Consider the following 23,931-nt stretch of genomic DNA (forward strand, 5'->3'; position numbering starts at 1 on the left):
TCATTCGCGTGGGCGAGGAAGTTCTATACCTGTATAATACAGTGAGCACGTCTTGTTTTTTCTTATCTCTATGAAAGGAGAAAGCAAGGGAAAAGGGAGGCTACGGTGTCTCGGTTGGGACAGAATTGCTGGAATGCAAACTAGCCTTAAGCACAGGCAGCTAATCTATTGGAACTCAGACGTAGCCTGCAATAATCTAAAGCAGGCATCCCCAACCTGCGGCCCTCCAGATGTTTTGGACTACAATTCCCATCATCCCTGACCACTGCTACTATTACCTAGGGATCATGGGAGTTGTAGTCCCCGAACATCTGGAGCAGGCATCCCCAACCTGCGGCCCTCCAGATGTTTTGGACTACAATTCCCATCATCCCTGACCACTGTTACTATTACCAAGGGATGATGGGAGTTGTAGTCCCCAAACATCTGGAGCAGGCACCCCCAAACTCGGCCCTCCAGATGTTTTGGACTACAATTCCCATCATCCCTGGCCACTGTTACTATTACCTAGGGATCATGGGAGTTGTAGTCCCAAAACATCTGGAGGGCCGCAGGTTGGGGGTTGCCTGGCCTAAAGCCTTAGCGCTGTGCTTTGTGAGCAACAACAATGATACACTGTATTGGGATCAATGCCGATTGCAAAAACTAATGCTTCCTTATTTATACCAACCAAAAACAAAATTTGCACAATAGTTACTGTGACAACTTTGGAACTCCCTGCCCCTTCACATCAGGCATGAACACAATGCTTTATTCATATATTTTTTTAATGACACACATATTTTCTTTCTAAAATATAAAATTGTATTGACTGTTTGCTTTTAGAGATTTATATCCCATGTTTACAAAAACCACATTTTGCGCTCTCCTCTTTCACCCTCATTAAAAGGTTCTTTAATTCCTCCTCACTTTCTGCCATCAAGGTTGTGTCTTCTGCATATCTGAGGCTGTTGATTTTTCTTCCGGCAAGGGATTCATCCAGCCCAGCCTTTCACATGATGAATTCTGCATGTAAGTTAAATAATCAGGGAGACAAGTGTTACGGTGCTGTAACTTCAGCTGTCATGCACTCGTCATCCACTGGATGTCAGGATTTCCAAACAAAAATCTCCAAATAGCCAAAAAAAACCCCGCACAGCTTTTCTTAAAAAAAACATCAACTGGGAAAATGCAGTTGGTATTATTGGTATAACCTGTCAGGATTGTAGACGAGAGAATTGTAGAGTTGGAAGGGACCTCGTGGGTCATCTAGTCCAACCCCCGATATGAGGGAATCAAGAAGGGTCAGAAGTGAGAGAATGGACCCGATATTTGTCCAGTAGGCGTTTAGGGCTGCTACTCTTTAAAGCAGGAAGAAATGGAGGCAGTGAGAGATTTTACTTTCTTGGGCTCCATGATCACTGCAGATGGTGACAGCAGCCACGAAATTAAAAGACGCCTGCTTCTTGGGAGAAAAGCAATGACAAACCTAGACAGCATCTTAAAAAGCAGAGACATCACCTTGCCAACAAAGGTCCGTATAGTTAAAGCTCTGGTTTTCCCAGGAGTGATATATGGAAGTGAGAGCTGGACCATAAAGAAGGTTGATGGCCAAAAAATGGATGCTTTTGAATTCTGGTGCTGGAGGAGACTCTTGAGAGTCCCATGGACTGCAAGAAGATCAAACCTCTCCATTCTGAAGGAAATCAGCCCTGAGTGCTCACAGGAAGGACAGATCCTGAAGCTGAGGCTCCAAGACCACTCCGGCGGGAAGGTAAATGGCGTTTCCGTGCGCTGCTCTGGTTCGCCAGAAGCAGCTTAGTCCTGCTGGCCACATGACCCGGAAGCTGTACGCCGGCTCCCTCGGCCAATAAAGCGAGATGAATGCCGCAACCCCAGAGTTGGACACGACTGGACCTAATGGTCAGGGGTCCCTTTACCTTTACCTTACCTCAGGAGATAAACAACTGCCACAGGGGCCGCATTAAACTGACCGGCGGGCCGGATTAGGCCCCCAAAACCGACTTTGGACATGCCTGGGACCCAGAACATTCAATGCAGGGCTCTCAAAGCAGCTGTCTTATTACAAAAGAATTTCACAAATAGACTGGAAAGAGAAGTTGCTGAATTAAAAACTTATTCCTGAACTGAAAACTGTGGAGAGACCTGGTCTGAGTAGAGATATTGGATTCTTGTCTTGTTACACATGCCTGGATAGATTAATCAACTGAAATGGCCTTTCAAAATCTGAAGTACCGTATTTTTTGCTCTATAAGACTCACTTTTCCCCTCCTAAAAAGTAAGGGGAGATGTGTTTGCGTCTTATGGAGCGAATGCAGGCTGCGCAGCTATCCCAGAAGCCAGAACAGCAAGAGGGATTGCTGCTTTCGCTGTGCAGTGATCCCTCTTGCTGTTCTGGCTTCTGAGATTCAGAATATTTTTTTTCTTGTTTTCTTCCTCCAAAAACTAGGTGCGTCTTGTGGTCTGGTGCTTCTTATAGAGCAAAAAATATGGTACTTTGCAATGGAGTTTTGCAGAGCTTTGGGCGGTTGTTATCGTTTTTTACTGCGAAAGAAGAAAGAAAGAAACCGGTATTTTTTGTTTACTTAATGATTTTTTTTTATATATCCCTTCATTCCCTTTCTTGTGCCAACTTCCCTTCCTGTCGGTAGGATTTCTATAAGCCCTTAAGGGCTCTCTCTTGGCACAACATGGGTTTGGCACCAGTTGTTAAATGTCTGATGATAAGATCTGGGTTCAAATCTGCAATCTGCCATGAAACCAAGGGGTGTGTGTGTGTGTGGGTGTGTGCAACGCACAATCTTTCCATGCCAGGCATACCTCACAGGGTTGCTGTGAGGATAAACTAAGCGGACAGGTTGCATGTAATGAGCTCCTTGGAAAATAATAATAATAATAATAATAATAATAATAATAATAATAATAATAATTTATTTATACCCCGCCCATCTGGCTGTGCTTCCCCAGCCACTCTGGGCGGCTTCCAAAAAAAGATTAAAATACAGTAAAGCATCAAACATTAAAAGCTTCCCTAAACAGGGCTGCCTTCAGGTGTCTTCTAAAAGTCTGATAGTTGTTTTTCTCTTTGACATCTGGTGGGAGGGTGTTCCACAGGGCGGGCGCCACCACCGAGAAGGCCCTCTGCCTGGTTCCCTGTAACTTGGCTTCTTGCAGCGAGGGAACCGCCAGAAGGCCCTCGGCGCTGGACCTCAGTGTCCAGGTAGAACAGTGGGGGTGGAGACGCTCCTTCAGGGATACTGGGCCGTTTAGGGCTTTCAAGGTCAGCACCAACACTTTGAATTGTGCTCGGAAACGTACTGAGAGCCAGTGTAGGTCTTTCAGGACCGGTGTTATATGGTCACGGACGACTCTGGGGTTGCAGTGCTCATCTCGCTTTACTGGCCGAGGGAGCCGGCGTACAGCTTCCGGGTCATGTGGCCAGCATGACTGAGCCGCTTCTGGCGAACCAGAGCAGCGCACGGAAACGCCGTTTACCTTCCCGCCGGAGCGGTACCTATTGATCTACTTGCACTTTGACGTGCTTTCGAACTGCTAGATTGACAGGAGTTTTGCATTTTATACAAGATAAAAACACAAATTATGATGATGATGATGATTATTATTATTAATTTCTTATTTATACCCCGCCCATCCAGCTGGGTTTCCCCCTCTATTAACTCTAATAGAGCATTAGAATTATGATCTGAAAGAGGGAAGATAAGTTGCAGCTAAGGATGGAAAAGGGAAAAAAAATTCTAGAAAATGGGATGGGAAGCTGATAATACAAAAGGGGAAAAACCTATGTATCAGATTTTGATGTGGGATTTGTGGAAGAACAACAACACAAAATACTTAATAAAAACAAGAACAGAAACAAACAAATCCCTCCCCCTAACTAGGAATTATCCAGGAAATCAAAGGACACAACTAATTCAGATCCATTCATTCCAATAGGTTTACTCTGAGTAGGATTTCCCTGCATTGTCACTACAACTCCTTGCATTATAATGTTTGGGTAATTTGTAAAAAAAAACATATTTGCTCTGAAATCCATGGGGGGGGATTTTTTGTTTTGTTTTAAAGAACCCAAATAATAATCTTTGTTTCCTTTGATCTTGGCCAACCTATCCTTTGCACAATTCACTTTTCCTCCCGTCTATTTTCACGATATAAAAGGAAACCTATCTACTTAATCCAGTTCCAATTATGGGGTTGGTTAGTTAGGTATTAATGGAAATTTTGAAGCTGCGGGAGGGGGCGGAAGTTGGGTGGAAAAAGGGATGCGGTTCCTTTAAATGAAGAGAGGGAGAGAGAGAGAGAGAGAGAGAGAGAGAGAGAGAGAGAGAGAGAGAGGCGGAACTGACTTTGCCACGACTTCTAGGGAGCGTCTGCAAAGAACCAAAAATGTCACATTTTTTCATGGTCTCCCCCCCTTTTTTATTTTGCACAAGGGAGAGAAAGGGGACAGTTGGCAATCTCAGAGGGTCAGAGAATATGGGGCATCTGTGGCCCTGCAGGCTGTTTTTGGACTCCACTTGAGGGGCGGCAGTGTGGTCTAGTGGTTAGAGCACTGGACTGGGACTGAAGGTTTCGAATCCTTGCCCCTCCGCTGTTCCCTGCTCAGCTCTGAAACTCACCCACGGGGAAATTAAAACGACCACATAGGCCGTCTGGAGGAAACATAATAATAATAATAATAATAATAATAATAATAATAATAATAATTTATACCCCGCCCTCCCCAGCCAAGGCTGGGCTCAGGGCGGCTAACAAGCAATCATAAAAACAAGTTGAATGAATACAATTATGAATGAATAATCACCCCTAACCATTGGCCCTGCCGGCTGCAAGCAGAGCAGTGACCCAAAAGTGAGCTTCATAGCCCAGCGGGGGATTTGAACCCAGGTCCCAGTCTGGCAGTCTAACCACCAGGCCGCACTGCCTCTCCACCTTCCTGCCTAAAGCTGCCCTTAATTTGGGATCTGCATGAGCCTGGCTTTGCAACGCCGCTAGCCGCACTGCACATTTAAGGCGCCCCCAACCAAGCACCCCGGGAACTGTAGTTTAAGGGTGCTGGGCGCTGCTTCAGGGCGCTGAGGACTGCGGTTAAGGGTTATGGAAACCAGGGCATGTCAAGAGAGCTGGGAACTATAGATTGTTAAGGGCGCCGGGAACTGCAGTTCTGTCAGGGCTCTGGGAACTGTAGCTTAAGCGTTCCGAGAACCGCCGTTTGTTAAGGGCGCCGGGAACTGCAGTTTCTGGAAGCCGCAGCATGCCAAGGGATCTGGGAACTGTAGTCGAAGCATTCTGAGAACTGCGGTTTGTTACAGGCGTCAGGAACTGCCGTTTCTCCAGGGCTCTGGGAACTGTAGTTTAAGCGTTCCGAGAACCGCAGTTTGTTAAGGGCGCCGGGAACTGCAGTTCCGTCAGGGCTCTGGGAACTGTAGTTTAAGCGTTCCGAGAACCGCAGTTTGTCAAGGGCGCCGGGAACCGCAGTTTCTCCTGGGCGCTGGAAGCCGCAGCGTGCCAAGGGAGCTGGGAACTGTAGTTTAAGCATTCTGAGAACTGCGGTTTGTTACGGGCATCGGGAACTGCTGTTTGTTCGGGGCTCTGGGAACTGTAGTTTAAGCGTTCCGAGAACCGCCGTTTGTTAAGGGCGCTGGGAACTGCAGTTCCGTCAGGGCTCTGGGAACTGTAGTTTAAGCGTTCCGAGAACCGCAGTTTGTTAAGGGCGCCGGGAATTGCAGTTCCATCAGGGCTCTGGGAACTGTAGTTTAAGCATTCCAAGAACCGCAGTTTGTTAAGGGCGCTGGGAATTGCAGTTCTGTCAGGGCTCTGGGAACTGTAGCTTAAGTGTTCCGAAAACCGCAGTTTGTTAAGGGCGCCGGGAACTGCAGTTTCTCCTGGGCGCTGGAAGCCTCAGGTGCCAAGGGACCTGGAAATTGTAGTTTGCTAAGGGTGCTGGGACCTGCAGCTCCCGGCCTGCGCGCGTTTGCTCTTTTTAAGCGCATTCCCGCCGCCCAAAAGCAGCTTCTCCGTGAGGACTAGAATCTTGTGCGCTGGGAATCAAATTGCAAAACCCTTTTCTCTTGCGCACGCGCTCCTTCCGCGAGGAGCGGAATTGCGCGACGTCCCCTCGAGCCCCGGGACCCAACCCCTCTCCGGTGTCCGGGCCCTGATTCAGAGGTTAGGAATTTGCATCTGATTGCTATTTTGTCATCCTATGATTTGTCTCTCCTGCGCTGCTGAGCACGCCTTAGGCACCCAGCGACCAAGAGGAGGAGGAGGAGGTGGTGGCAAAAAGGAGCCAGCCAGCCGCCGCCGCAGCCGCCATGGCCTCCTCGCTTGTAAAAGGAAACTTGCAGATGGGAGCGAGATAAAGGAGGCTGGCTGCGCTGAAATAAAACAAGGAAGGCGCAGCTTGCGCGCGCGCGCAGGGCAAGGGCAAACTGCGACGGATCAATAAGGACCGGTCTCTTGGATAGGTGGTTTTTTTCCTCCCTTTTCTTGGATCACCTGCTTGGGGCGGAGGGCGTGCGTAATTTTATTATTTTAGCCTTTGGAAGGAAAAGAGAAGGGGGAAAAAATGAAGCTGCTCCAGCCGCCGCCTTTGCAAGGTAAGACCCTATTTTCTTTTGCAACTTGCTAAATAAGAATTTGCGAATTGGGGTGTGTGTGTATGTGTGTGTTTTCCTCTCCCCCCCCCAGCCCCCTCCTCCGCCTCCAAAGCTGGGGTTGTAGGGTGCCGTGCGTAAATACGCGCGGGCGCGTGTTTGGCGAAGTCGTGCCAACATTTATCTATTTATATTTATCCAGAAAAGCGATACTTTCTCGCAATGGGTTCGGATGTTTATTTACCCAAGTTAAAATGTTTCTTAGCTTGTTGGCTAATAACTTCCTAAACGAAGCCCAAAAACGTGTGCGCGGCTCTCTGGATACATTTTTGCCAAGCTTAAGTTGCAAGCGCGCAGTGATCGCGGAGCTGAATCCTACACAAGAGTAGACCCGCCGAAGTTAGGCTTTTACTAAAGGGGGTCTGCACTCCAGGAGGTTCTGAGAAACGGGAGGCGAGTGTGCATTAAAAGATCGGCCAAGATCATGCGATATTTTAATTAATACTGTATTGGTTTGTGTATATATATATATTTTAAAAATTGAAAGTGTAGGTTTGCTTGTAAGGGACTTTGAGTGTGGAACCTCTAATGGAGCTGCGCCCCCAAAATATTGTTCTTTAAACTGTCCCTGTGGCTGGCTCTTTTTGTTTTTTTTTGTTTTTAAAGAAAAGCACATTTCACATCAAATTTATCTGATGTGATTAAGCTGGGGGAAGGGAGGGGTGACACACACACAACACACACACACACTCTCCTAAACCTCTCCTGTCCACCCCACCCCCTTCTGGGCACAATTATTTTAGACAGCCCACCCCCTGTTTCCTTTCCTATGCAGAGTTTAGGCCCAATATGCTGCTATTGCTATTATTAGCTTTGCAACAGCCATGGGGGATAATTTGCAGAAAATGTGCGGCTTACTATGTGTGTTTTTTTAAAAGATCTATTTGCAAAAGGTTTGCATATTGTCAAATTTTATGTATATATATGTACTGGTCTGTATCCTTCCTCTGTTAATGTTTTTTTGAATAGTGGCCTCTCTCTCTCCACACACAAGCTATTTTAAACTCTCGGGTGAGGGGGAAATTAAATGTACATACTGGATTATTCTAAAGGCCTCGGTGGCTGATTCACACACCCCTCTGATAAGAGCATGACTCTCTTTATTTTTAAAACAACGACACCCCACCACAACCTTCTCAGCTTTAACCAACTCTTTATTTTCAAAACCTATCAGCCGCTCCCTCTCTTTTCTTCGTTGAAATGATCTTTATCTCCTAGAATATCCTAGAGTTGAAAAGTTTCCTCAAAGGACACCCAGCCCAAACTTGCCAAGACAGGAAGTTGGCGGTTAGCACCATGTGGGCACCCTCGTGTTTTTTTAAATAACAGAGAAGCGGGCAGATCCCAAAAGCAGTGGTTTTATTTATTTTTTTAATATGTAAAAAGTTGGGGCGTTCTCCTGCGTGAGTCTCTGTTCTCAGGGGGGAGACGACTCCTTGGAAGGCGGCGATTCCTTCTTGGAGGAGGCGAGGAGCAGCTGTGTCTTGAGCTGGGGAGGTCTGCTTGGCCTCAAGGCCAGGAGCCATGTCCTTTGGCTCTGTGAATCATTCAGAGGGGTGACTGGGACCCCCTCCTTCCCGTTTGATTATCCTCACCTATTTCTTGGGGGTGAGGAGGTCCTTTGGCTCTGTGAATCATTCAGAGGGGCAGCAGGGACCCTCTCCTTCCTGCTTGATTATCCTCACCTATTTCTTGGGGGTGAGGAGGTCCTTTGGCTCTGTGAATCACGCAGAGAGACAGCAGGGACCCTCTCCTTCCTGCTTGATTATCCTCACCTATTTCTTGGGGGTGAGGAGGTCCTTTGGCTCTGTGAATCATTCAGAGGGGCAGCAGGGACCCTCTCCTTCCCGTTTGATTATCCTCACCTATTTCTTGGGGGTGAGGAGGTCCTTTGGCTCTGTGAATCATGCAGAGGGGCGACAGGGACCCCCTCCTTCCCGTTTGATTATCCTCACCTATTTCTTGGGGGTCAGGAGGTCCTTTGGCTCTGTGAATCACGCAGAGAGACAGCAGGGAACCTCTCCTTCCCGTTTGATTATCACCTATTTCATGGGGTGGGAGGTTTTTGGAGTTAAAAGTGTTCCAGCCAAGGAGACAACTGGCTGTTGTCGTGTGTGTGTGTGTGTGTGTGTGTGTGTGTGTGTGTGTGTGTTGGTGTTGCAGAGACTTAAACAATGATTTTGGCCACTCTAAATGGGTTTCATACACCAACCGTGCAGGATAAAGCTATTAATGGTGACTTCTGTTCTCGCTCATCTGTCCGGCACAATAAATGCCTCTGACTGTCAGCTGCTAGTAATCGGTCATGGGGTTTTCGCCATTTGAGAGCAAAATGCTGGAACTGGGGGTCCAACAGCTAGACCATGGGTAGGCAGATTAAGGCCCAGGGGGCCGGATCCGGCCCAATCGCCTTCTCAATCCGGCCCGCGGACGGTTCAGGAACCAGCGTGTTTTTACATGAGTAGAATGTGTGCTTTTATTTAAAATGCATCTCTGGGTTATTTGTGGGGCCTGCCTGGTGTTTTTACGTGAGTAGAATGTGTGCTTTTATTTCAAATGCGTCTCTGGATTATTTGTGGGGCATAGGAATTCATTCATTCCCCCCCCCACTTCAAAATATAGTCCGGCCCCCCACAAGGTCTGAGGGACAGTCTTCTGAAAAAGTTTGCTGACCCCTGAGCTAGACTCTTCCGGTGTCCTTCTGAGGCAGGAAACTTTGAGATAATTCGGGGGTGCTGTGTGGCTCGCCACAGCGTAGAATAAACAGAGTCCCCTGTTGCCAGCTAGCAGATATCTCTGTGGCCAAGTGGAGCGCAGTCTCTTATCTACATATTAAAGGTAAAGGGACCCCTGACCGTCTAGTCGTGACCGACTCTGGGGTTGCGGCGCTCATCTCGCTTTATTGGCCGAGGGAGCCGGCGCACAGCTTCCGGGTCATGTGACCAGCAGGACTAAGCCGCTTCTGGCGAACCAGAGCAGCGCACGGAAACGCCGTTTACCTTCCCGCCGGAGCGGTACCTATTTATCTACTTGCACTTTGACGTGCTTTCGAACTGCTAGGTTGGCAGGAGCAGGGACCGAGCAACGGGAGCTCACCCCGTCATTGCGGGGATTTGAACCGCCGACCTTCTGATCAGCAAGTCCTAGGCTCTGTGGTTTAACCCACAGCGCCACCCACGTCCCATCTACATATTAAGACAGATGAAATGCACATTTCAAAAAGTGGCGAATGGGATGTTTTTGCCAGGCTTCCCCCAACCCCCAACCCCAATTTTCCACTTCGTATTTCTCCATAGGGGCGACTCTGAGTTGCTTGTTTTGCTGACGAAGTTTAAAGGTGACCCTCCAACTAGTTGCAGAGCCCGACCTCTCCGGTCCTGGGTTTATTGGTCACGCAAAGGTGTGACGGAATGTTGAAACTGCCCCTGGGTGTGTGTTCTTTTATTTATTTCCCTCACGGGGGAATCTCGGTTAGGCAATGATTTACAACGTTATTAGAGGTCCGGAGAAATATATTAAAAAGTCACCCGCAAGGTCGCGCAACACCCCCCCTTCCCAGCTCTCACATCGTCGCCCGTCTAATCCAACAATTGGACAGATGGACGTTTGCAGAGAAAAGACCTTGAGGTGTTGGTTAGAGACATTTGCATGTGGACCTGAGCATGGAAGCAAACTCCCTTCTCTGGGCCCGTTTCTTAAACTGGCTCGTGGCCGAAGCTAAAATTAAACAAACCACTTGAGGGGACTTTCTGTGCACCATTCGGCTCTCGAATGGTACACTTCCGTCCGAGCCAGGAAGTGAAATTTTCCTCCCTGGGTGCAATCGTCTCCTCTTAACTGACTCTTAAAACTGAGTTGGTCCCACAAGTCGGTGCCAAATCGGCAGGGGAGACCCGCCATTTCGACAGTGAAAATATCTCCTCTGTCCGGAGAATGCACTCTGCGTATGGAAGCCTGTTTTATCTTAGGCAGGGAAACCAAAAGCCTTGTTTACAAAGCTATTGTGCTGCCAACCTTACTGTATGCTTGTGAAACGCGGACCACTTATAAACGCCATCTCCAACTCCTCGAAAGATTCCATCAACGGCACCTCCGATAATTTTTACACATCACTTGGGAAGACAGGCGAACTGATACCAGTGTAGTGGAAGAAGCAAAGACCTCCAGTGTTGAAGCAATGATTCTTCAACAACAACTTCGTTGGACTGCTCATGTTGTGTGGATGCCTGATTATCTACTTTCAAAGCGACTACTCTATTCCGAACTTAAAAACGGAAAGCGTAATGCCGGTGGTCAACAAAAGAGGTTTAAAGACTGTCTCAAGGCAAATCTATAAAAAATGTAGTATAAACACTGACAACTGGGAAACACTGGCCTGCGAGCGCTCCAGTTGGAGAACAGCCTTTCCCAAAGGTGTCATGGGCTTTGAAGACACTCGAACTCAGGACACAAGGGAGAACCGTGCTAAGAGGACGGTTGGCAAACCCTCTCCGGGATCAACTCCTGCATGGAAACCTATGTCTCCACTGTGGAAGGACATGTGGATCCACAATTGGCCTCCACAGTCACTGTTAAAACCGTGTTTATGGAAGACAATCTTACTCGGCTACGAGGGATCGCCAAAGAAGAGAAGAAGAAGAAGTGTCTTCTATGTGCAACCCTCCTTATGTCCGCCGCCACTGTGGGATGGCCGGCACCAAATACGGAAGGGACCAAATTGGAAGGGACTCACAGAGATATCTAGTCTAGCCCCCTGCAGTGCAGGAGATACAGCTGTTTAAAACAAGGGGCCCTCTTTGTGCTTTAAAATTAATCCCGGCGTAGAGAAAGAGGACAGAGAAGAATTTTCCTGCCTCTCTCCTAACACTAGAATTTGTGGCCGTCCAATAAAGCTGACGTTTGGAAGATTCAGGAAGGGTTTCTTTGCGGAGTTAAACTGTGGAACTGCCTGCCACAGGAGGCAGGGGCAAGGCCGCCAACCTGGAGGTTTGGGCCGATGAATGGAGCAGGGGAAGGCTGGCTTGGCTTTGTGTATACAGTTGAGGCATGTGCTGATCTTAGCGCATCTCTCCCGTCCTGTTTTCTGGCCTGAATTCCATTTACGAACCCCGTCCCCTAGATCTCATAGTGACGTGTTTTTTAGGGGTCCGTCAACCGGTCCGTATAGTTCCGTATAGTTCAAGCTCTGGTTTTCCCAGTAGTGATGTATGGAAGTGAGAGCTGGACCATAAAGAAGGCTGATCGCCGAAGAATGGATGCTTTTGAATTCTGGTGTTGGAGGAGACTCTTGAGAGTCCCATGGACTGCAAGAAGATCAAACGCATCCATTCTTAAGGAAATCAGCCCTGAGTGCTCACTGGAAGGACATCCTGAAGCTGAGGCTCCAAGACTTTGGCCACCTCAGGAGAAGAGAAGACTCCCTGGAAAAGACCCTGATGCTGGGAAAGACGGAGGGCGCAAGGAGAAGGGGCGACGGAGGATGAGATGGTGGGACAGTGTTCTCGAAGCTACCAGCATGAGTTTGACCAAACTGTGGGAGGCAGTGGAAGACAGGAGGGCCTGGCGTGCTCTGGTCCAGGGGGTCACGAAGAGGCGGATATGACTAAATGACTAAACCAACAACAACGGGATTTGCTCGGAATATCTCAAAAGCATTCGTTTCGGAATCAGGAGAATCCTGTGCCGTTGAACCGATTTTATTTAGCTGTAGTTGAAAGCTGGGAGAGAGATGGACTCTTTCAGACCACACTCTTCCCAGATGTCTTATAACTTACTTCGCACCATAGGGGCTTAACATCTGGACTCTGCTGGAAAAGCGGAAACGCCTGTAGGGTTTTTCTTTTTTCTTTTGAAAGCTAGCAAGGGGCTTCTGTGAGTTCCCCTTTGTCTGTCTGCTCTGCCTCCTACAAGATCATTAAAGAATTAATGTCTTTAGCACGCAGGGTGGTTTAGGAGAGAGATGTTCCTACTGAGTCAGTTCAGCCATTCTTTACATTCTCTTCTCCCCTTCCTCCTCCTTCTTTCTGAACTCAGCAGCTGGGGGGTTCCAGGTAGGGAGGATTCGAGGGGACCTACAGGGTGCGAAATCTGCAGATTTTCTGTAATACTAATAATACTTTTATTATTTATACCCCGCCCATCTGGCTGGGTTTCCCCAGCCGCTCTGAGCAGCTCCCAACAGAATATTAAAAACGCAATAAAGCATCAAACATTAAAAGCTTCCCTAAACAGGGCTGCCTTCAGATGTCTTCTAAAAGTCAGATAGTTGTTTGTTTCCTTGACATCTGACGGGAGGGCGTTCCACAGGGTGGGCGCCACCACCGAGAAGGCCCTCTGCCTGGTTCCCTGTAACCTCACTTCTCGCAGGGAGGGAATCACCAGAAGGCCCTCGGGAGATGGACCCCGGTGTCCGGGGTGGAGACGCTCCTTCAGGTATACTGAGCCGAGGCTGTTCCTAAGAGTGCCCCCCACTGAAAAAAAGTTGTATTTTAAGGTTTGAGGTAAAGGTAAAGGCAAGCCTGGCCCTCCAGATGTTTTTGGGACTACAACTCCCATGACCGCTAGCTAACAGGACCAGTGGTCAAGGATGATGGGAGTTGTAGTCCCAAAACATCTTGAGGGCTGAGTTTGCCTATCCCTGGTTTGGGGCGTGAAGCGGACTTATAAATTGGTCGGTTCCAGGTGGTTATAAGAAAGCAGATTACGTAGTTAACTAGAAACGGAATCCGCCAACCGGATGAGAACCTTAAAAGCTGTGTGTTACTCAAGAACATGGGTAGGCAAACTAAGGCTCAGGGGCCGGATCCGGACCAATCGCCTTCTAAATCCGGCCCGCAGACGGTCCAGGAATCAGCATGTTTTTACATGAGTAGAATGTGTGCTTTTATTTCAAATGCGTCTCTGGGTTATTTGTGGGGCATAGGAATTCATTCATCCCCCCCCCCCAAAAAATATAGTCCGGCCGCCCACAAGATCTGAGGGACAGTGGACTGGCTCCCTGCTGAAAAAGTTTGCTGACCCCTGCTAGAGAATAACTAGTACTTTGGGGGTGGCTTGCAAGCTGGCCCTGAGTGCATCTGCCACAATTCTGCCTTGGGTTGGGTGGGATTGCCAGCAGCTGGTATTTGGGAAGGTAGACTGGCTCTGATACTGGAAGTTCAGCCACTGGGAAGCGACTCTACCCAATCGCAGTTCCCAGCTGCTGGGTATTTTTCCAGAGGCATCGATAACCTTCCCTGATATGAGTTAGGAAGGGCGGAAACCTCGAAGCGCCTTCGCAAGGCTCCGTCAATGAAAGCTGTTGGCCGCGGTCAATGGAGAGGCAGGGCAGCTTCCGATTGGCCGCAGCGCCCTCTGACATCAGAAAGGTTCGTGGTCGCCTTCCGTGGCAGTTGTGCGAGAGGGGAGGAGGTGTGTGGCCATGTTATTTCTCGCGCACAGGATTAAAACTGGTTCGTATCTGTAGCCGATTCGCTTGGCAGAGTCTGCCCAATGCTTTTATATGTTCTGAAAATTTACAGGCTGCATCTATATATCTATATATCTGTATTTCTATATATCTATATATCTGTATATATATGGACCCCTGACCATTAGGTCCAGTCGTGGCCGACTCTGGGGTTGCAGCGCTCATCTCATTTTACTGGCCGAGGGAGCCGGCGTTTGTCCACAGTTTTTTCGGCTCATGTGGCCAGCAGGACTAAGCCGCTTCTGGAGAACCAGAGCAGCGCACGGAAACGCCGTTTACCTTCCTGCCGGAGCGGTACCTATTTATCTACTTCCGCTGGTGTGCTTTCGAACTGCTAGGTTGGCAGGAGCAGGGACCGAGCAACGGGAGCTCACCCCGTCATTGCGGGGATTCGAACCGCCGACCTTCTGATTGGCAAGCCCTAGGCTCTGTGGTTTAACCCACAGCGCCACCCGTGTCTATATATATATATAAACATAGGTATCCTATGATGTGAGACCCGTCGAAATGAAATGACCTCGGCTAACGCAGGTGCCCATTAAATCCAATGGGCCGTCCTCTGAGTAACTCCCTTATTATAGGGTATGCCATAATATGTGCTTTGTCAGAAATCAAGCGAGACGGGGCCGTCATGTGTCTGGGAACGCTCGACCCTAGCTGAAAATAGGTATTTTTTCCCCAGGCCTGAGTGTCTCGCCTTCAGACTTGCAATTTGGGTTTTTAATCCTTTAAGAGCCCAGCTATCGATGGCCAGCGAGTGGCCGCTGAGAAACAGATTCCCCCTTCCCCTTTTAATTTGCCGAATGCCCTTATAAAACCCTGTGGCAGTGAGTTCCTGAATCTGTTTCACGAAGAGAGCGGCTGTCCTGGCGACATATTTTTTATCTCTCTGCGCCTCTAAGGACTTTTTTCCTCGTGTGAAAAGACAGTTTTGTTTTCGGTTTCTGAGGAAAGCCGGGTAAGGGGAGGTCATGACCATAGCTGTCAGCTTACAGATTTGAAAATAAGGGACCAGCAGCCTCGGAAATAAGGGATCAGCAGCCAAAACATGGGATTTTCCGGGCACAGGTATGTTCAACTTCTGAGCCCCTCCGAGCCAAAGGCAGAAAGCCCAGCCAGCAGCCAAACAAAGCCTCAAGCGGTGGTTCCCACAGCGCAGCAACCCGGCAAAGGGGACGCAGCAAGGAAAACCATCGTCACCTCTCCGCTGGGAAGCGCTGAGCAAAGGCGAGTCCCCAGGCAACGCGGCGAATTTGATTGGCACAAGGCATGCAAGCTCCACCCCCCAGTCGTTCTTAGACTCCTTATTGGGTGAGCAACGCAGCCAAGCAACACCGTTGGAACCTCCCTCCTCCCTGGCCAGCAGGGAGGGAGGGAGGGAGAGGAGCTGCTTCCTTTGAAACCCGGGAAATTTAAGGGACATCATCAATAAGGGACAGCAGCGGGACACGGCGCTGGGATAAGGGACTGTCCCGCCAAATAAGGGACAGTTGACAGCTATGGTCATGACCGAGGTGCCTGAAATGAACGGTGAATATATAAAGGCATTTTTTCTCCCGGGATTCGGAGACGAAGCCGAGTGGTGGAAGGCCCAGGACAGGCGAAAAGAAGGTTTCGTCTTTCGAACTCGCTTCCGCGGGAGGCAGCGACTGGCCACCAACTTTGAAAGAGGGTCAGACATATTCCTGGAGAGGAGAAAGGGCCTTTGATGGCTGTGCTCTGTCTCCGATGCTTCTGAACGCCCGTTGCTGGAAACCAGAAGGGAGAAGGGTCTTGGATTCGAATCCTGTTTGCCGGTTTCCCATAATGGACACCTGGGCGGCCACTTCAGTGGCAGGACCCTGGACTAAATTTGCTACTAGCCCCATCTTTTATTTTTATGGGGCGAGAAAATGGCAAGCAGTTGTGTGCTTGCTGTGTGGGCAGCCTCGCTCATCGCGTCTGAATTTTTATCCTTGTACATTATTATTGTTATATTATTCCTCCTCCTCCTTTTTCCCTGGCAGAGACTTAAAGGAGCTTGCAGGTAAAATACAAGCAGCTGAAAACCTTTTTGGGGCGAACCATTTATTGAAGAAACAGTTGAACGTCAATAGAAATAAAACAGTGGTACCTCGGTTTTCGAACGTTAATCCTTTCCGGAAGACCGTTCGACTCCCAAAACGTTTGAAAGCTAACGCATGCGTTTCCGGAAGCATTTACGTTGGGAAAATTCCGTGTGGCAGGTTCGGTTTCTGAAAAGCATTTGAAAACCAAAGCAGGCAGTTCTGGGTTTTCGTTGTTCGGGAGCCGAAACGTCCAGCTTCTGAGACGTTCGAAAACCGAGGTACTGCTGTACATATAGTGGTCGCTCGGGTTGCGAACGTGATCCATGTGAGATGCATGTTCGCAACCTGCAGAGGCACGTCTGCGCACGCGCGGGTTGCGGTTCGGCACTTCTGCGCATGCGCAGAGTGCAATTTAGCGCTTTTGCGCATGTGCGATCACCGAAACCCGGAAGTAACCCGTTCCCGTACTTCCGGGTTTTGGTAGTCTGCAACCCGAAAAAACGCAACCTGAAGTGTCTGTAACCCGAGATATGACTGTACCTATATAAAGGTAAAGGGACCCCTGACCATTAGGTCCAGTCGGGCCGACTCTGGGGTTGCGGCGCTCATCTTGCTTTACTGGCCGAGGGAGCCGGCGTACAGCTTCCGGGTCATGTGGCCAGCAGGACTAAGCCGCTTCTGGCGAAGCAGAGCAGCGCACGGAAACGCCGTTTACCCTCCCGCCGGAGCGGTACCTATTTATCTACTTGCACTTTGAACTGCTAGGTTGGCAGGAGCAGGGACCGAGCAATGGGAGCTCACCCTGTTGCGGAGATTCGAACCGCTGACCTTCTGATCGGCAAGTCCTAGGCTCTGTGGTTTAACCCACAGTGCCACCCGCGTCCCTTGTACCTATATAAGATATCTTTAAAAACACACACACCCAAAACAAAAACATGAAAACATACATTATCTTTCCTCTTCCTGGTGAGGAACATCATCTCAAAAAAAACGAGGTTGCTGGAGACTGTCCCTGAGACTTTCCTCTTTCCAAAGAGGAAACCGTCCAGGATATTTGAAAATATAGCCCCTTGGCTCGGTTGCCTATGGCGAGAAGCAACGGGTTTCCAGGGGACCCCAGAGCAGAATTATGCGTCTGTCTTTGGTTTGCCAGCTGCCCTCTGGGTTAAATATTAGGAGAGAGCGCAGGTCAAAAAAACATTCCTTGAAATCCGGCGACTTGATTCTGGACTCACCAGCCGGACCAGTTGCTTAATGGCTGTCGACTCTTGAAACCTGTTTTGTACAGAAGCTGAGAAGCGACTGGTGTTTTATGACTGGCGTGAGTCTAGTTGTGACCACATGGAGATTTCGGGTTGCCATTTTGGCGACCTGTCTGGCTTCTCCAGTTTCCTTAAGCAGCTCAGCCATAAGAGATTATTCGCTGTATTTTATATCCTGTGTGAGTGTCTGGAGGCGGTTGGAGGATGGATGGCGGCTAACAGATTGAGGTTGAATCCTGACAAGGCAGAAGGACTGTTTTGGGGGGACAGGGGCAGGCAGGTGGGGGACTCCCTGGTCCTGAATGGGGTGACTGTGCCCCTGAAGGACCAGGTGCGCAGCCTGGGAGTCATTTTGGACTCACAGCTGTCCATGGAGGCGCAGGTCAATTCTGTGTCCAGGGCGGCTGTCTACCAGCTCCATCTGGTACGCTGGATGAGACCCTGCCTGCCTGCGGACTGTCTTTCCAGAGTGGTGCATGCTCTGGTTATCTCCCGCTTGGACTACTGCCATGCGCTCTCCGTGGGGCTACCTTTGAAGGTGACCTGGAAACTGCAAGTAATCTAGAATGCGGCAGCTAGACTGGGGACTGGGAGCTGCCGCCGAGACCATATAACACCGGTCTTGAAAGAAACCTACATTGGCTCCCAGTACGTTTCCGAGCACAATTCAAAGTGTTGGTGTTGACCTTGAAAGCCCTAAATGGCCCTGTATCCCTGAAGGAGTGTCTCCACCCCTATCATCCAGCCCGGACACTGAGGTCCAGCTCCGAGGGCCTTTTGGCGGTTCCCTCACTGCAATAAGCCAAGTTACAGGGAACCAGGCAGAGGGCCTTCTCGGTGGTGGCGCCCACCCTGTGGAACACCCTCCTCCCAGAAGTCAAAGAGAACAACAACTACCAGACTTTTAGAAGACATCTGAAGGCAGCCCTGTTTAGGGAAGCTTTTAATGTTTGATGTATTATAGTATTTTAATATTTTTTGGAAGCCGCCCAGAGTGGCTGGGGAGGCCCGGCCAGATGGGCGGGGTATAAATAATAAAATTATTATTAAATTATTATTATCTATCTGTCTCAGTCTCTAGCCCGGGTTGAAAGGTCAGATTCTGCTAACTTCAAACGGCGACTGGAGTCGCCCCGTCTGTCCGTTCCTTCCTGCCCAAGCCGAACCTCCCCTTCCTTCCCTTTTGTTAAAAACGAAAAGAAAAAAAATTATCCCTCCCCTCTCTCTTTCCTTCCTCTTTTTGTGCGAATATGTCGAGGTCTGTTCTGGGTGCGTTCGTTCCCTAACCCAGCGAAGCGGCCGGAAATCAAGTTTCTAGTCCCTGTCGCTTGGGGAGGGGGAAACGAAGTCAGGATTCTAGTCCTCAGTGTGATGATGTGCCTGTTTTTTCTGCCTCTCTCTCCCACCTCCCCGTTTCTCCCAGGCAACGCTTTCCCTGACGCCTAGATGACGCAGAAGAGGCCCCGGCCTCGAAGCACGCCTCTTGAACCCAACACCCCCTTCGGGAAAGCCCCCGGGAGCACCGCAGGACCGCCCTGCCGGCGGGGACGCGGAAGGACCCCGCGGCGAGGAATGGCGGCCGGCCTCTGAAGCCCCGCGAGGAACCGTTCGGCACCGTTTGGCACTCCTTTCCCCCAGCCGCCGAGGTCCGCTGGGGCAGAAGGGCCCCTCGACGGCATCCCCCACGGCGTTGCCTCCGCCCGGACGCTGCCCTCCGGCGCCCCCGCTGCAGGGCGAGGGCTCCTCGGTGGCGGCCCCCGCCAGGCCCACCGCCGGCCGGGCCATGAAGCTTCAGGCGGTGATGGAGAACCTGCAGAGGCAACAGAGAGCCCGCCTGCAGCAGGAAATGGAGTCGCGCCAGCCTCCGCCGGCCGATCCGCCGGGCGCGATTCCGGTACCTGCCGCAGCCACGGCCTTCTCCCGCGGCCGTAGCCAGGAGCCCGCCGCCACCGAGGAGGCAGGGGAACCGGAGAGCGCCCGGATCCAGCGGGCGCAGATGGCGGCGCTGGCTGCCATGCGGGAGGCGGCTGCCGGCCTGAGCCAGTCGTCGAGCCCTGGCCCATCGGAGGCGAGCCGCGGCTCGGCGGAGGAGGAAGAAGAGGAGGAGGAGGAGGAGGAAGACGACGGAGGGGTGTTCCCGCGGGAAGCGGTCTCCGAGGACGAGGAGATGTGAGTATTGCCCTTTATCCCGGAGTGATGAGGACCGGCTCTGCCGGATTTACGTACAGTGGTACCTCGGGTTACTTACTTAATTCGTTCCGGAGGTCCGTTCTTAACCTGAAACTGTTCTTAACCCGAAGCTCCACTTTAGCTAACGGGGCCTCCCTTTGCCTCTGCATGATTTCTGTTCTCATCCTGAAGCAAAGTTCTGAACCCAAGGTACTATTTCTGGGTTAGTGGAGTCTGTAACCTGAAGTGTATGTAACCTGAAGCATCTGTAACCCGAGGTACCACTGTATAAGCTAAACAAGCTGTAGCATAGAGCCCCTCTCTCTCAGGGTCCCCAGAAAAATTTAAAGGGGGGAAAAACTGGATGTACATTTCCAAAATATAAGATAGAAAACAAATGAAATAAGACCTACATCCAGGAACAGTGTTTTGTGTTGTGTAGGCTCCTAGGATGTAAGTCATGGGCCGCGCCTGCTAGCCTACTCCCCAAAATATCACTGGTTAGATACCGTATTTTTCGCCCTATAAGACGCACCAGACCACAAGACGCACCTAGTTTTTGGAGGAGGAAAACAAGAAAAAAAATATTCTGAATCTCAGAAAGCCAGAACAGCAAGAGTGTGCAGTGAAAGCAGCGATCCCTCTTGCTGTTCTGGCTTCTGGGATAGCTGTGTTCGCTCCATAAAACGCACACACATTTCCCCTTACTTTTTAGGAGGGGAAAAGTGAGTCTTATAGAGCAAAAAATACGGTACCTATTAGGTCCATGAAACGTGCTCCGTTTTGAGTGTTACGCTGAGGTCTGTCTGTTTTTGCTATTTTGCGTTTTTGTGGCTCTTTTTTTGTGTGTGACTGTGTGGAACCCAGTTCAGCTCCTGATTGCTTTTGTGACTGCAGTACATCGTATATTGCTTTCATTTTATGGATCGACAGTCTCGTTAGATAGCAAAATTCACGTCAAATTGCTGTTTTGGGGGTTGTTTTTGAAATGTCTGGGACGGATCGATCTGTTTTGCGTTGCTTTCTATGGGAAAGCAGTGTGCCTCGGTTTTGGAACGCTTTGGTTTTGGAACGGACCTCCGGAACGGATTAAAGTTTGGGAACCAAGGTACCGCTGTACCTTTGCGCTCTCCAAAGATCCCGGCGGCAACTCTGGTTAGGGCTGGCTCCAGAAGAGGCAGCGTCCTATGAAGACAGCCGAAAACAATGAGGACTACAGCCTTAGTTGATGCTTTGATAACGGGCTGCATATTCAACGGTTGAGCACCAGCTTTCTCGAGCAGGAGGCCTCGGGTTCAGTCCCCAACGGTAGGGCCGGGAACTCTTTCCCGGCGGCCTCCAACCCTGGAGAGCCTCTGCCAGCCAGAGCGGGCGTGATGGGTCGGACCCATGATTTGGTTTAGAATGAGCCACTTCTGAGCCCCACTGAATACGTGTAATAAACAGGCCTGGCCGCAGAGAATCTCCCCTCCTCGCTGCTATAAAAAGAATTGCAAAACTGTTATTACAGCAGTTCTCCACCTGTGGGTCCCCAGATGTTTTTGGACTACAACTCCCATCATCCCTGAGCTCTGGCCTTGCTAGCTAGGGGGGATGGGAGTTGTAGTTCGACAACATCTGGGGATGTTGAGAAAGGCTGCCTTAAGCTCAGCTTACACCAGGCTTCCTCAACCAGATGTTTTGGGACTACAACTCCCATGATCCCTTGCCAGCAGGACCAGCGGTCAGGGATGATGGGAGTTGTAGTCTCAACATCTGGAGGACCTACGGCTTATGCAGACTCTATAGAAGAGCTTCCCCTCTGTCCTCTTAGCTCAGTGGTTCTCCACCTGTGGGTCCCCAGGTGTTGATGGGCTACAACTCCCATCATCCCTGAGTTCTGGCCTTGCTAGCTAGGGGTGATGGGAGTTGTAGTTCGACAACACCTGGGGACCCACAGGTTGAGAAAAGCTGGTTTAAAAGGTGGATAACCTGCCATTTGCTTCTGGGGGAGAAAGATAGGAATTGGAGGGAACAAAATAAGCTTATTTTATTTTTATTAATTTATTAAGTGTTTCTCTAAAGGAGAGAAGAAGAAAAGTTTAAAAAAGACTCAGATTGGGTAATTTAATAAGGCGGCTTGCAAGGTTTCTCGTTCCCCAGCTTGGGAAAATAGCAAAGAGAGTTCGTATCCTTGGGAAATAACTTGAAAAATCAGTTTCCCCGACTGGCCTCCTGTTTCTCTGCCACTTCCTTGCCCCACCCTGATCTGCTTGGGGTCAGGAGACAATAAAAACAGGGAGGAGAAACCAGTTTGGCAGGTTCTGCCCCCCCCCACTGCCACCCCCTTAAATGCCCGAGAGCTTTCGATTTAAGTTCCTGATCCCTCTCTGAAAAATTTCCAGCTGTTTTGAAAGCGGCTGAGCCTTCCGAAGTTTGGAGAGATTTCCCCTCCCCTCGAAAAAATCCAAGCAACAACTAAGTGTTTATTATTATTATTATTTTATTATCATAGCTGTCAACGTTTTCCTTTTTTAAAGGGAAATTCCCTTAGATGTATTAGAATGTATTTGTGGGGCACAGGAATTCGTCCATTATTTTATTCCCCCCCCAAAATATAGTCTGCCCCCCCCACAAGGTCTGAGGGACAGGGGAGCGGCCCCCGGCTGAAAAAGACCCCTGGTCTACACAGACCGGCAACAGCTCTCCCGGCCGTTAAAAAAACGACCTTTCGCCTTTCCAAGTTTCTGGGGGTTGCAATTAAGTCGATTTTAAGCGCAGGACGCAGCCTGCGACCTTCTGAAGAAACCCAGCCTGATGGGCGGGGTATAAATAATAAAACGATTATTATTATTAGGCGTTTCAAGCTATGGAAGGTTTCTACCAAACTTTTCGAAGAGACTGTGCTAGAGACTGAGATAGATAGATAGATAGATAGATAGATAGATAGATAGATAGATAGAAAAGCTAATCGCCAAATGGCCTTCTCGGTGGTGGCACCCATCAGATGTCAAGGAGATAAAGACCTTTTAGAAGACATCTGAAGGCAGCCCTGTTTAGGGAAGCTTTTAATGTTTGGTGTTTTATCGTGTTTTTAATTTTCTGGTACCTATTTATCTACTTGCACTTTGAGGTGCTTTTGAACTGCTAGGTGGGCAGGAGCTGGGACCGAGCAACGGGAGCTCACCCCGTCGCGGGGATTCGAACCGACGACCTTCTGATCGGCAAGTCCTAGGCTCTGTGGTTTAACCCACAGCGCCACCCGTGTCCCATAGATAGATAGATAGATAGATAGATAGATAGATAGATATAAAAGCTAATCGCCAAATGGCCTTCTCGGTGGTGGCACCCATCAGATGTCAAGGAGATAAAGACCTTTTAGAAGACATCTGAAGGCAGCCCTGTTTAGGGAAGCTTTTAACCTATTCGTTATTGTATTTTAGTGTTTTGTTGGAAGCTGCCCAGAGTGGCTGGGGAAACCCAGCCAGATGGGCAGGGTATAAATAATAAATTATTATTATTATTATTTATTTCTGCTGAAAAGCACTCTGCACGGGCCCAGGGGCTCTGCAAAACCTGTGTTTTCCGAGGGCTGCTTTCTCTGACTCGCACCCCCAGATTGTCGGCGGGCTGCGATGGGTAGGGTGTAAATAAATTATTATTATTATTATTGATACCATTCAGCAGAGCTAGACGTTCCTTCGCCCCCCTGACCTCTTTCTCTTTCCGGACCCCCCAGGAAAGCCAAATGGGCCGACGAGGAATTCGACGAAGACCTTGGCGAGGAGGAAGAGGACGATTATGACGAAGACGAGGAGATGGCGGAGGAGGAAGGGGGCCCCCTGTCCGGGGAGGCTGCCCGCTCGAGCCCGGGCCCCCCGCTTCTCCGCAAGCAGCAGCCCACCTTGCCCTACAGAGGAGAGACATCTAGGCTGGCTGGGGGTCCCGAGAGACTTTCGGCCTCGCTGCCCCACCTGTCCCAGGTGCAGACCCAACCTCTGGACCACGGGGACTGGACCTACGAGGAACAGTTCAAGCAGGTAAGTTTCCGCGGGAAACTCTCTTTTTCCCCCCTTCCAGGTTTCGGCGGACAAGCCTGCGGGCTTCGGCTGGGGAGGGTGGGATCCTGCCGAACTCGACCTCTCTTTCAAATCGGAACCAGTGAAGGCGGTGAAGGTCCTGTGTGAGTGTCTGGAGGCGGTTGGAGGATGGATGGCGGCTAACAGATTGAGGTTGAATCCTGGCAAGACAGAAGGACTGTTTTTGGGGAACAGGAGGCGGGAAGGTGTGGAGGAATCCCTGGTCCTGAATGGGTCATTGTGCCCCTGAAG

The 23,931-nt window shown here is 49.8% G+C and overlaps 1 protein-coding gene and 1 long non-coding RNA gene across 3 annotated transcripts in view; both read left to right on the plus strand.

Moving 5' to 3' along the window:
- Nucleotides 1-2,937: 2,937 nt before the first annotated feature.
- LOC310753633 overlaps nt 2,938-23,931 on the plus strand; it is a 192,081-nt gene continuing 171,087 nt past the window's right edge. The window contains exon 1 of the long non-coding RNA XR_014543406.1: nt 2,938-3,280. This is a non-coding gene — a long non-coding RNA (uncharacterized lncRNA). The remainder of the gene's footprint in view (nt 3,281-23,931) is intronic.
- Nucleotides 6,221-23,931, plus strand: part of ARID3A (AT-rich interaction domain 3A) — a 59,388-nt gene continuing 41,677 nt past the window's right edge. Inside the window, exons 1-3 of one of the 2 annotated variants that reach the window (XM_083594623.1) lie at nt 6,221-6,617; nt 18,876-19,621; nt 23,340-23,640. In XM_083594623.1, the coding sequence (XP_083450749.1) occupies nt 19,236-19,621; nt 23,340-23,640 (687 nt within the window). In that variant the 5' untranslated portion in view covers nt 6,221-6,617; nt 18,876-19,235. Of the gene's footprint in view, nt 6,618-14,028; nt 14,126-18,875; nt 19,622-23,339; nt 23,641-23,931 lie in introns of those variants that run through there. The other variant, XM_083594622.1, reaches the window with a different exon arrangement.

Source organism: Podarcis filfolensis, assembly GCF_964270895.1.
Source record: "Podarcis filfolensis genome assembly, chromosome: 18".
Lineage (NCBI taxonomy): Eukaryota > Metazoa > Chordata > Lepidosauria > Squamata > Lacertidae > Podarcis > Podarcis filfolensis.